The 13,569-nt window shown below is 43.8% G+C and overlaps 1 protein-coding gene across 6 annotated transcripts in view; it reads right to left on the reverse strand.

Moving 5' to 3' along the window:
* The window catches only part of PRRC2C (proline rich coiled-coil 2C), a 70,102-nt gene that overhangs the window by 35,876 nt on the left and 20,657 nt on the right, over positions 1-13,569 (reverse strand). For 5 of the 6 annotated variants that reach the window (XM_050306313.1, XM_050306315.1, XM_050306314.1 and 2 more), the window contains exons 4-15: positions 12,800-12,906; positions 9,667-9,804; positions 7,528-7,694; positions 7,069-7,148; positions 6,004-6,137; positions 5,835-5,922; positions 5,431-5,563; positions 4,615-4,689; positions 3,251-3,878; positions 2,256-2,425; positions 1,414-1,660; positions 130-343 (exon numbers count right to left, since the gene is read on the reverse strand). In XM_050306313.1, coding sequence (XP_050162270.1) covers positions 130-343; positions 1,414-1,660; positions 2,256-2,425; positions 3,251-3,878; positions 4,615-4,689; positions 5,431-5,563; positions 5,835-5,922; positions 6,004-6,137; positions 7,069-7,148; positions 7,528-7,694; positions 9,667-9,804; positions 12,800-12,906 — 2,181 coding nt within the window. The remainder of the gene's footprint in view (positions 1-129; positions 344-1,413; positions 1,661-2,255; positions 2,426-3,250; positions 3,879-4,614; positions 4,690-5,430; positions 5,564-5,834; positions 5,923-6,003; positions 6,138-7,068; positions 7,149-7,527; positions 7,695-9,666; positions 9,805-12,799; positions 12,907-13,569) is intronic. The other variant, XM_050306312.1, reaches the window with a different exon arrangement.

The following is a 13,569-nucleotide window of genomic DNA, read 5'->3' on the forward strand; positions in this document are numbered from 1 at the left end:
GTCACAACTCCCCTCTCAAGCTGTGTGTGAAGAGCAGCCACAACCCAGTCAGATCAAACTGTGCTTTTACACAGCCAAGCGTGCGAGTCTGTGTGACTCAGGGGCAGTGGCACCCAACTCGGGCTTTACCTCAAGTCATCAGGTTCTTCCAGCACTTTGGGAGGAGAAGTGGATTGCTGAGAGTCGGTGTGGGGGTAGGGGTCTGACCCCCACATCATGCGGGGCTCTGACAGAGGGACCGTGTGCTCCCGTGCCGAGCGAGCCATGTGTTCAAAGGAATCCGAACCAGCTGCTGACCCCTCCATCTGGTCTCTTCTCATCAGTGGCTTGGGAGGCATAATTCCTGAGGCAGAGTTAAGTTCAACAATTGGAACAAGTTTAACAATAGCAAAGAAACCTACCTCAATACAAACACAGCCTATCAGGAGGTACAAAGCAATGCTATTCTCTCCCCTCCGCTCTCCTTTCCTGACCCTCCAGTGTCAAAACCAAATGTCTATTCTCTGCCAGCTGACCTCGGAATGACTAAATCATACTCCACACTCACACCCCATGCACCAACAAAAGGAAAAATCTGTCTGCTTTCATTGTAATGGGGAGAATCAGCTCTGCAGACCTTCATGGATGAAGTTTCTGCTTTAAGTTCTCAATGGCAAAAGGCAAGATGGGTGTATGCAGAGGTGATTTTTTGTACTCCATTAAGGACTCCAGCTCTCTTTCTTTTGTAACATTTTAAAGACATTCTGTAGCTTTAACTGACTTGGCTTAGCCTGCCATTTCCTCTGTTCACTCCCTGCACTCACTGAGGATATCCATTCCCTTGGTCATTAGCTGGGCAGGTATCTGTTACATTACATGATAGACTTCTATTATTTATGCCAAACAGCTTTCCGAACTGCAAATCAGATGGCCATTCCACAAATTAAAACAGACTTTTTAGTGCCAGGAATTTGAAATCATGAACTTATTAGGACTACAGAGTTGCCAGTATGTCATATAAAAGTAACAAAATTGTATGGGTTTTTTTAGAAAGAAAGCAATGTACTGCCAAGTGCTAACATGTAATGGAACACAAATGGTAAACACACTATTTCTCTCAGTTCAACCTAACTCATGCCAGCTTTGCTATCTGTAACAAAGTAAGGTTTATGCTGACATTCTGAATCATCTTAACTGTCACTAACGTGGCTGCAGTGTGATAGCTGTGATTTTACTTTACAGTCAAAGGGATACATTCTCATAGGACTACCATTTTAGCCACATATGATTAAAATCTATTTTGTCTCAAACAATAAAATAATGTAGGTTTCTTCTTAGAAACCAACCCATTCACTAAAGAAAGTGTGGTTAGGGAAAGGCTCCTATTTCAAACCCAAGTAAATTCAACAGTCGAAGAAATGCTTCCAGATTTACCAGGATGAAGAGGAGGCATGTCCATTGCAGGTCTCCCTGACATCATCCGGGGGTCCATGTAGGATTGCATCATGAGCCACCGTGGATCAAAGCCCATGGAAGCCAAATGCTGAGGATGTGGCTGCATGGGCTGGTAAAGGGGTCTGTGCTGGGGAGGTGGGACAGGGCCACTGGAAGGCTGGGAGGGAGCAGACTGTGGAAGGACACTTTGCTGCTGCTGCTGCCACTGCTGCTGCTTCATTTGCTCCTGCACATGAGAAAACAGTATTACAGGACTCTCTGTTAAGATGAAAGACACAAGCAGAACTCAAATAACCCTTGTAAACAAGTAGTACAATTATCTCTAGGACACTAAGCATTCTGAGTTAATTGCAAACATTTATCAGGATGAACCAGGAGAAAAGGGAGAAAACCAGACTGGATGATTTAAAACAGCTACAGCTTTACTGGTGTCCAGCTGAGACACAGAACAAACTGTACTTCATGCATGTCATTAATGCAAAGGGCTCTTCAGACCACAGGACCCAAGTTCAACTCACATTTGTGAGTGTCAAATCCTTCTAGGAAAATTGCAGAAACAGTGATCAGTCATCAGATCCCTGGTTTCACAGGCAACCACAGGACAATGTCAGTGTGGGACAGTTTTGCCTTCTGCTCACTTTTGTATCTTGGAAGTTTCAAGAAGCGTTTCATGCAATTCCTGCCAATACTATGGATGTTACAGAAGTTGGAAACCAACAACTTAAAGCTTTCTGAAACTCCTGTGGTCATGTTCTTACTGAGAATGAAGCAGAAGACATTCTTTAAATGAGTTTCCATCTTTTAATGAACTGGTTCATTACCTGCTGCCTCTGAAATCTTGGTGGCAGTGACTTCTGGAACTGTTTAGAATAGCCTGAGGAAACAGCAGGACGAGGTTGAGATCCCGAATCCGGCTCACTCTCATGAGCCACCTGTGACACCTCTTTCTCATTCCGACCACTGTCTTGTCGAGTAAAGACTGTTTGGTCTTCTGAAAAACAACAAAAACCCAACACGTGGGAGACAAGAATGAATCTTAAAACTATGACAACTTTACCACAATGTCAGATAAAGAATGTTGTCCTAAAATGTCTGCCTTCTCTAACCTCACAGGCTCAGTTTCTAAAATCAACAAAGGTAAAATAAAAAAGGTATGAACAACCCCTCAAAAGAGACCACTATTGTTAACAGATCTCTCAGTGTCCCTTTTAAACTCAAATACACTGGGTAATCAATCACTGACTGACATTTAGGTTGGAACTGTAACCTGATTTAGGAAGTCGTGTATTAATGATATCACAGTGCATTTGAATCAATTTTTTTTTTACAAACCAAGGCTTGGCTTAGAATTCATTTTATCCATTTAAAGGATAACATAACCTTACTAAGCACAGTCTAACGGATCTCTTGTGGCATTCAAGTTCCACTACAAAAAATGCACCATGTTTAAATAGCTGCCCTTTTGTGTCTACTTCTCTTGGCTTGCTGAAAGAACAAAATAGCTGAAATAATCTGCACTGCTTTTGAAGCAGCACGAGTGGTTGACCCTTCTTTAGGAAGAGAAGAAAGCCTGCTTTTCTTTCTGTATTCCTCAAAGTCCAGCCTAAATCACAGAACCTATTTTAATTTCCTAATCTTTTGAGGAGCTGGGCAAACAGGTCTAGCTCAAAGGACAGTTATCAGCTGTAATGTGCTGGGAAAATAAATGGTCTAGATGCACTAAGTTAATTAGTTAAGAAAATTAAGACTTCTAGACTACAACTAAGCTCTGTGACTCAGCTTAAGAAGGACAACTCCCACTTGTGTGCAAGGATACCTTTTTCTTCCTTGTTATTCTTGGTTTCACTTTCTTGTTTTTCTACTGCAGGTGTTGCCACAGGTTCTGCAGGCTCAGGAACCTCATGTGCTGGTTTCTCCTCTTCTTTCTCTTTCTCATCCTCCTTCTCTTCTTTCTCCATCTCTTTTTCTTTCTCTTTCTCCACTTCTTGTTCTTTTGCCTTATCCAGTTTTTCTTTTTCTTCTTTTTCTTTTTCCTTCTCCCTTTCCCTCTCTTTTTCCTTTTCTTTCTCCCTCTCTTTTTCTCGCTCTCTCTCCCGCTCCCTCTCCTTTTCCCTCTCCCTCTCTCTTTCCCTTTCCCTCTCCCGCTCCCTCTCTCTCTCCCTTTCTCTCTCCCTCTCTCTCTCCTTCAGAGGGTCTTCCCGGGAGGGTTTTGTCGCGCAGCCGAATTTCTCGTTTAACCGTTTGAGCTTTTCCGCACACGCCGCTTTCCGCTGTTCTTCCATCCTCCTTTCCTCCTCCTCCCTCCGCTTACGGGCGCGCTCAACCGCAGCCGAGATCTCGGACTGCTGCCTTCTCCTCTGCTTCCAGATCTCATCTTCATCTGGTACAGGTTTAGGGGGAAAGGGTCCCTGCCTTCCCATCTGGCGATCAGGGGGAGGAGGGTGCTGCAATATGAAAACCAGTGAAGTTGAACACGTGTTACGCCAACAGCCAGCTGAAATGTTACACTTCAACTACCTGTCAGCACATGTATCTGCATGGCACCTTTAAAAGTAAGAGCTGGAAGAAAAAGCAAAAGCAAGCCCCCACCTTCCTGATCCAGTTCAGACTCTCACAACCTGAGCTCAGAAGGGAGAGGTAAAGATTCAGTTGGGCTCATGTCACCCCTCCTCACCATCACCAAGGCAAAGCAGCAGTAAAGACGACAAACATCTTTTAGATTTGGTTACAGGCTGCTCTAAATCTCAGAGACTCGGCAGATGTCAGACAAAAATCCCCCAAGGAGCCAAAGAATTTCAAGGTAGCTCAGGATAACAGAGATTTTAGCTCACATTTCATTTGGGACTTCATCTCCCCACCTGTCTTGGCAGTCAGCCCTCAGCAACGTTCCCATTCTCCTGTCCTCTCTAGTTCCCAAATGGGGCTGGATAACTAAAAGCTTTTGAAATTCCTGTGCATTTCACATGCCACTTACAAGATGGGGTTGTTCCTCACAATCAGCAGCATGGCTCTGCTAGGGTCTCATTCCTACTGTCCCCAAGCACTATCATCATTTTACTTGTTAAAGGAAAGGTTTACTATTATTGGAGGTATTTTTTTACATTCCTTAGTCTAAATCTCTCTGCCACAGCGTTTAAGAATTTAACTCAAGGAAATAAGGACAGTTTCAACCTTCCTTACCGGTGGTAGAATAGATTTTGGAGGAAGAGCAGGGCCACCTCTTTCATGTATAGAAGGCTGTGGTGGACCTCGATCCTGTGGGATCAAACAGGTACCAGGGTTAAGCAGGTTCCTAACCCCAGCCATGCTGGCAAATTTTACACTTATTGTTTTCTACTGCTTTAAGATACTACACCTAAGAAGGTATCTGCATTCAAAAGAAATCTGCCTGCAAAACAAAGGCAAAACCACTTTCACTTTATGTGCTGAGAGCTAAACAACTTAAGAATTCACATATCCAAATGTCAAGAGTTTATGTTAGTGCACCATTTTTCCTCAGATTCAATGTAGCATCAACCCTTAAAAAACAATGTGATCTTTATACAGAGAGAAAATGCAAGTAAACCCAATCCCACAACCTCCATCTTCATTATTACTCTTGTCAAAAAGAAATATTTCTAGGAAATTTTCAAAGTCAACAGTAGCTTTTCCTGGTGCTGCGAAATGAGTGTTTTAAGGTGCTTTGAGGGACCTTGAAACACTCATTTCAAGACACCTGGGGAAAGAAATTAAAATAGGGCTGTAGCAGGCAGAAACCAAGGTGGTTGCCAATCTTCCCCTACCAGAGGAAACCAAAATGGGTGAGCTGATGAATTCTGCATGGTCTGTATAAAACCTACTGGCCTGAGATGGGAGAAGTGATCTCACATTCCAGCAAAGTTGCCTTCACTCATGTTCATAACCTTAACTGACCTGACAGTTTGGAAAGACACCTGAGTTGGGCTCTCCTGACGAGGCTGCTGCCAGAAGAGCTGAGGAGAAGAAGAGCACACAAACCTGATCAAGCTTGCCATAAGACCCTTTGGCTGGTGCTGTGGAAACCTGGGCAGCAGGTTTAGCACTTGTCTGTTCTTCTGCTTCCTTCTGGTCATCAGGACTCTTGGAATCTTTTGATGGTGTTTGTTCATCACTACGTGCAAAGAAATAACAAAAATGCAATGTGCACTCCACACAGGTATTTAGTGATTTATCTTCCAGCCTCGGTGGTTGCCCACAGCAGGGATAATTCCTACTACACACCCAGCTGACTGGAGTCTGCAGGTAGCCATGCAATTTAATACAGTATTAAATTACTGGAATAAATGTTACTGCAACGAGTACCTGCACTAGTTTCATTCAGTCTTTCCAAAAGCTAGGCTAGTTAAGTGGTATTTCACATCCAATTGGCAACACCAACTCACCCACTTTCCTTCTCTTTTTGACTACTTCCTTGCTCATCGTCATCACTGAAGTTCAGCTGCTCGGTGTAATCCACCTCACTCTGAGCACCTGATGCATATATAGATGTTCAATTAATCCTTCAGAAACACTCAGTGTACAAATAGCAGAGCATTAATCTGATGTTCTTACCTGCCCAACCTTCATCAGCCTCGGCATCCAGATTATCAAATTTATCAAGTTCTTTGAGTTCACTAGCACTGAGAATGGATGGGCGCTCGATGGGTTCTGAACACCAGGAGGGTGGGCCTCTTCCCCTTGGGCCTCTGAGAAAAGGACACAGAAACAAAGGCCACTGTTTATTCACAAATGACTAGAGAAAAGGTCAACTTGTATGACAGTTATTTGGAATATACAGTACTGTTCTCTCAAACACAGTATAAATGAGAACTCTCCTTTACATGTGTGACCACCACAGTTCAGATGACATCTACACCATCAGACAGTTCTTTATGGAAGAGGAGCACTGGCTGCTATGGCCTTGCCTGCACACTCCACAAACACCTCAAACATCGGCTGACAGCACAAAACCACACGCCCTGTAGCTTTCAAACAACACACTGCACACATCTGGCATCCTTTTCAACACCCATTTATCCACCCTGGAGATATTTCTTTATACTTTTCATGCTTTCCCACTGTCAGGGATTCTGTACCATCTTCCTACTCCTATACTCCAGTTCTCCCAGTCATCCCTCTCAACCCTTCTATCCTCCTCCTCATCCCAATCACGGATCAACTGTCAGTTTGTACCCTCCTGCCCAGCAGATCCCCTATTTCCTCATGCACGTGCACAGTCCTCCTCAGCTATGGAAAAATGCACAAAAAGAAGGAAAACTAATTTTGTAATGCATTAGATTTGAGAACCAGGAATTAACTCCTTTCACTGTAACAATGGAAGAGTCCTTTGACAGGCAAAATACTGGTTGAAGTTTCAAACTTATCCCTAAATGACTCCTGCTCTTCCAAATCAAAAACCCCCGTAATGTGCAGAATTTCCTCAAGTTCTGCAGTTGAGTTGTCAAGCACAAATCACTCCATGTGCTCGCTCCACACAAGCCAAACTGGGGAGACTAATCAGTGCCAGTTCTTTTTTCAGTGTATAATCATCACTGGGACAGTGCAAATTTCTTTATTTTTTTAAAACTAAGTCCCAGAGTTCATACCCACACAGCAAACACTTGCAAGGTTTCTTACCTGCTAGGCTCTGAATTGGGGAATCTTGTTGGACCTTGCATGGAAGGAGGATATGCCATTCTAGGATACTGACTAAACATCTATAAAAGGTTTAAAAATAGGAGCCATTCATTAAAAAAAGTATAATTGCATTAAGCATACTGAGAGTATAAAAAGAATCCCAATGGAAGTAAAGCAGGACTGTTCACTCAAAAGAGAGTTTGCTGAATTTCAGAAGTGTGTGACATCAAGGCACCAAGGTGAAGTGATTACAAGTGTTAATGAAGTCCTGGTAAGTTCAAACTTGGCACAGCAGGAGCAGCAACAGGTACCACATCCTCTGAGGTGCTGGTTTCAATCCCACCCTTCCAGCAGAGCTGCTGAGCATTTCAAGGAGGGAAGAGAAAGGGGCATAAGGAAATCACACCAGCCAATAATCAACTCCTGCTGCTTAAAACTGTTCATGCAGCCATCACTTACATAAGGTGGCATCATTGCTCTGTACTGAGATGAGAGGGGTGGCTGCTGCTGCCCATTCAGCTTGGGCTGAGGGACCTGTGGCAACCGCACATCCCTCTTGTCTCCTGCCTTCTGGCCATCGCTTTGTTCTGCTGCTGTAGCACTGCCATCTTCCTTAGCTTCTTGATCTGTTGGAGAACCAGGAGAGTTGTTCTTAGTACCCCCTTCTCTCCAACCAGTAGCATCTGCATGGGCAAAATCAGTACCAGAAAATACCAGAGCAGACTTTGTATTACAGATTTACAGACAGGGATGATGAGAAACACACTGTTCCCATCCAGTTCTCAGTGGCACAGCCATCTGTGCAGACACACCTTCACACCTAGTACTGAAACAAGCAATGGCCACTTGAGGAAACAGAAGCTGCTCCTCATCCTCCTCAGCCCTACATCCAGCTGTGCTCCTGAAGGATCAGTGCTAAATTCATGGACTGCTCTAGTTGTCCCTCTCTACCTTCCAAAACACAGAGCCATTTACGAAGGATTCTGATTATAGCACAAGGGGGAAAACAGATTTAGCTGTGCTAAGTGGGCCGCTGTTGACTCAGTGTGAAGATGCAGTCAAGGCAAAGATTAAGCCTCCTAAGCAGCAAAGGCCTACAGGAAACTCTTGAGCAGCTCAAAAAGAAAGATAACACACAGGTATATGCCAAAGTGAAACCAGATATCCAGTCTGGCTTGTATCTCTGCCCGATAAGAATGGAATAGAAGTGATTAGGGTTGTACTTCTGCGTGTGAACGTCTAGCAGAAAGTCCAGGAAAAGTAAGGGATTTTAATGACCTATCACTTGTTCCAGGCAGTCCATCCTTTTAGTAGTTTCTGCCTACAGACTACGGGGTCAGGACAGAAAAAAACACAGAGTACTCAGCCGTAGTTCCCAGATCCATGAGAACCAAAGGAAATTCAGACACACACTGTAAATAGTATTCCTTTAGAGGCACAAACCCTTTAAGGAGTGATAAACTATGCTTCTAAGTATCCATTACAGTTCCTGCACTTATCTTTGCTGGGGAGCACAGCTGCTAAAGGGGCAGAACCAGCCAAGTCATTTAGCTCTCTGCTGTCAGACATGAAAGAAGGGCTTAATATAGCATGTACAGTGCTGCCCAAAACTGTAACTGCCTGCAGGAGGCTGGGACTGACACGCAGAGCTGTTCTCCTCATTTGGTGTTGGACACATCTCAAATTTCCTGACAATGTATTCTTTATACCAAAATCCAACAAGGACCTGAACAGGCACATGGCCCCAGTCTGCAGGACCTGACAAACACATGAAGGAAAAGCAGGGCATGTAACGTGGAAAGGAGTTAAGGGTTCCCTGAGAGCCCAAACCCTCTAAAAGCAGTTCACCTTGTGCCTTGTACTGGTACAAGACAGTCCCTCCCACAGTGCAGGACAGGACCCTCAGTCCATCAAACCTCATCAAAAACAAACTTCTGAGGGAGAAAGGAATCTTGTTTTCCACTGGTAACAAGCACAATCCCAAATGCCTCCCCGTTATGAGGATCTGGGGAAGCAATACGTGTTTCTTCCCTGAGACCTCTAAACCCAACAGTGTTCTGGGTTGTTTTCCCTACATCCAGCTGGTCAGAGCACTGCAGCCATGAACCAAAGATGCCAATGCCTTTCAAAGCACAATCCACACTTTGGGTATTTTGTACATTAAGCTTCCACTTCAGGATTTTTTCAGGCTCCCCTCTTATGAGTACTAACCATTTGGGGACAACCCTAATGATGACTTATATAATTATTAATATTACAAGAGCTCCTTAAATACATATTTCAGCTGTTGTGACATCTAGCAGCTGAAAGGAAGAAAAATGCCAGTACTGTGCAACTAACAAACGTTCCTCATCTCAGAGCACAACTGGGAGTGCTGACTAGACTGGGAAAATGGGAAGTGAAAGGATTAAACACACCATCCTCCTCACCTTGGGAACACAGTAAAGCAGAGTAAAGCCTGGAATATCCATTTCTTCAGTGCAGGAGGGTGTTGGTTAAAACAATACATTCATCAGTGTTGTACAGGGCCCCAGTAACCCTCTAATATGTTCCACACCCATCCAAGCAGTCACACCAAAATCTGCAGCACACACTTACTTTGTGGTCGTAGGTTGGGGCCTGATCCATGGAGATCTTCAGGTGAATCTTTATCTTTACCTGACTTTTCCTGATCCCCAGCTGCCGGCAGACTGGGAAATTCTTGCTGGAAGTAACTATTTACTGGAAGAGGTGGACCTACACAGCAAGATATTCACAAAGTCACAACTTTCTGTAGTCAAAACAGTTCAGAGAGCAACAGAAGCTTGCGCATCCTTCAAAAGTGAATGTTAAAGCCACATTCGTTTACTGTAATGTAATTCACATAAATAACGAGCAATCCTCATAAAGCGTTCACGTTTGCTACCAGAGTTGTTAAATTTACTAGACCAATTATCACAGCTGTTGGGGCTGAGAGATGCAGAGGCACCAGACAGCAATAAAGGACAATGGAACAAGACTTAACACGGGGAGTAGCTGAAGTTCCTCAGCTCTGTAAACACTTTCCCCCACTCCTTCCAGACAAAGGTTTCCTCCTTTTTATTCTACAACTGTAGTGCACCCAAGAATGGGTAACTATGTTACTGCAATGCTTGATTAACTGCTGTTCTAATAATAAATCTTCAGGACTTTAAAAGGCCACAGTTTTTACCTTATGAGAGAAGTACCAAAACTGAACTATTCCTGATTTCTAAAAACCCTTGACATTTTAACTCAAGACTGGAATTTAAGACTTGTTGTACCTGGTATGGAAGTCAAATATACAGGTTGTTTTCCTCTGTAGGAGGTTTTGTTGGCATCTACTTTGCACCAATTTCTTCACCTCCCCATTCACATAATGGACAGACCTGTATCAACAGCACTGTAGTGCCCAATCATTGATTATCTTATTGAGGGGAAATTCCTGTTCCAACAGCCTGAATAACAGCCTGTTCCTACACCTGTCTTTACTACTGGCTGCTAAGACAGACATGGTATCAGCCTACAGAGACTACTGGGCAGACTCACAGACAGGGATCTGAACACAGGCCATCCAAAAGCCCCCATTCTCCAAGCTGTGCTTTCTTTAACCACCGGAAAAGCTTCTGTTCCCTCCACTCTGAAGGAATCATTCCTAACAATAAAATGCAGGGATCCCAATGGACTTTGGTTGGGTTTTTTTCACTATTAGGAATCAAGCACAGGATAAATTCCTCACTCTGTACTTTGTAAAGGTGTGACAGTAAATGCCACTGTTTATCCTGGGGCCTACAAACTGCCTTGAGATCTTTCAATTTTCATTGACTTCACAGACTACAGATCACATTAACCTGTCTTTTGTGAATGGACACTGAATGTCCATGTTCCCATGAGCTGCTCCCACCCAAAGACTTGCTCTGAACAGGACTGAAAAGCACTCACACTAACCAGATGGGCTGCCAGGCAAGGGAGCCCCTTCCCAGATCGCAGGCCATGCAACATCCATGGGTTTTAATCAATCTCCAAAAATGTTTTCTGCTCAAGTCTACACTGCAAACAGCAACGTTTGAATGGCAAAGTAACAGCATCAGTGATCTCCTTGATGGTGTTTAAGCTCTTAATCTGAAACAGCCAGAATGTCAGCCAGTTCTTCAGAAAGGACTTAAAGAATTCCAAGATATTTTGGCAGCATTTGACATCAACTTTCAGCCAATGTGTGAGCTGAAGAATTCATGCTGCTGTTACATTTCAGAAGTCTTTCCTTTCTGCATGGCCACAGACAGGATCAGAGAAGGGTTTAGTGTTGCCTCACTCAAGTTTTACAAGAGCACGAGGCAGTGGTTGAGTGGCTGCTGGAACACTCACAAGGCACCTGAAAAACGACAGGTTCTAAGAGCCAACTGCAGCTCAGGAGAGCACGAGCTCAACAGGTGTATCATCCTGAGTTTCAAACCAGAGGACAGCGAGCAGCTGGTGCCAATTCACAGTCAGTATTTCCTCTGGAAACAGCAAACCCGCTGCTGCATTAACTGAATGAAATGAGGGTGCCATCTGGGCTTGGCACACAAGCTGCCATGGTAACTATGAAATAATTAGCTAAATGCATTTGGAAGGCACTGAGCCGAATCACTATTTCCTGTGTCATGGAGATGATCTTATCAGCGCATGCAGAGAGGCTGGCGTGCAGATCACTTTGCATCAGCGTGGATTCCACAGAAATCTTGTAAAAGCTTAAAGGAGAAAAGTTCCTACATTTGACAATGAAAGAAGCACTGAACATCAGAGAGGAGAGCAAGAAATGAAGAATGTAGGATTGTCACTTCTAATACTTAGTGTAAAAAGACCCCCAAATCATTAGATATGTGATGTTAAACTATATAATGTCTAACAAGTGACCTCCATGCAATTCAGATTTTACTATTTTACAATCTCTATTCAGAAGAGAATCCACTTCTTCAACTTGAAAGCCTAAACTCCATTTTATAGCCACAGACAGTCTGCAATGCTCAAATTTAAGAAACAAAACACATTGCAGGGTATTTTTCAAAATGGAGACACAGGAATTCTAAGTAACCTCTCACTCTACAGGCATTTAAAAAAAATCTGCTGAAGATTCAGTTCTGATCTTACATCTGTAATGTAAGATTAAGCCAAGATTCACACCAATGGAAACAAGTTCTCCATCCTTTCATACAATTATGGATAAACAAACCTTTAACCTTTTCCCCAGAAAAAAACTACTTGAACACTATCACTGATCCTAAAATAACCAAGGAGTCTATAAAATGAAGGCAAAAGTATTGCTGCAGCACGTGTTTAAACAGAAACACAACTACACATACTTGGCACAAAATGATGATCAGGATGACCACCAAGTGTTTATGGCTCTCCTTCCCACGCCCAAAACTGTAGATATTGCAGGAACTGACTGCTTCTCCCCCCTCACCACAGTGATTTCTGAGGTTTTACACTGCCACCACCACTTCCCTGTCAATTCAGAAGAGGTGGCTACCCCAACCCTTCACAAAGCAGCCACACCTGCTGATAAACCCCGCTGGAGCTAGAGCGACCAGGCACGGGCTCACCTTCCAGCTTGGGAAGGTGCTTCCACAACTTTCCCCAGTCCCACCTGGCCTGGTCAGGCCTCAAAGGACTGTTGGGTGTGGAGGTCTCTCCCAGCAGCATTCACAGCCTGCTGGGCCAGGCAGGAACCCTCCACCTGAGCAGCACTTACCGTCCTGTCCACCTGGCTTGGTGTTGGCCCAGGATTTGGCAACAGGAGCTGCTTCTGGAGGAGCAGGAACAGCAGGTTTTGGCTGTGTCTGCGGCACGTCGGGCTGTCTGCAGGGAAGAGCAAAGGTACTTGTGAATACAAGAAGGTGAGCACAGAACAAGCTCGTCAGGACTGCAAACAAGTGAATGAAATGAGGGAGCTGAGCAGCTGAACAACCAAGAACTACTTTTCTGCAGAAAAAGTATTTTCTTACATAAAAGAAGTTGTTATAGTAACAGTTCAAAAAAAATTGAATTAATTAGCTAGTTCTTTCAAGAGTCCACTTCCCAAAGTGGAGAGGAATGAATGAAAATGGCTGGGCAGAAAATACAGTCAGGCATGAACTGAATTATAACTTTTAAAGTAGTGTATTGGACAATCAAAAAACCATCCATCTACAACCATCGAGGACATTATTTGGAATAATGTTCCCTTGCCTCAGGAATTACTAGAGGAAAGCACTTCAAGACCACCATGAACTGAGAGAAGGCAAATACGTGCCAGAAACTAGGAACTAAGAGGAACTGATAAGGAAAGCTAAAGACATCATGAAAAGCTGCAGGAGTACCAGGAACTGGGGCCGAGAAGTTGAAGCCTTAAGAAATGGTCTCGGTCTCAGCACCTTAACAGTGAAGAGGCATAAGCAATCTTTTGGTCCAGTGTAAAAAAAGCAGGCACGTGAGACCTTTCCAGTCTGCAGATTCAGTGATATTGTTTAACTTCCTTCAATA

This window comes from Myiozetetes cayanensis, unplaced genomic scaffold (genome assembly GCF_022539395.1).
Source record: "Myiozetetes cayanensis isolate MyiCay16 unplaced genomic scaffold, myiCay2020 scf12, whole genome shotgun sequence".
NCBI classification, from domain to species: domain Eukaryota; kingdom Metazoa; phylum Chordata; class Aves; order Passeriformes; family Tyrannidae; genus Myiozetetes; species Myiozetetes cayanensis.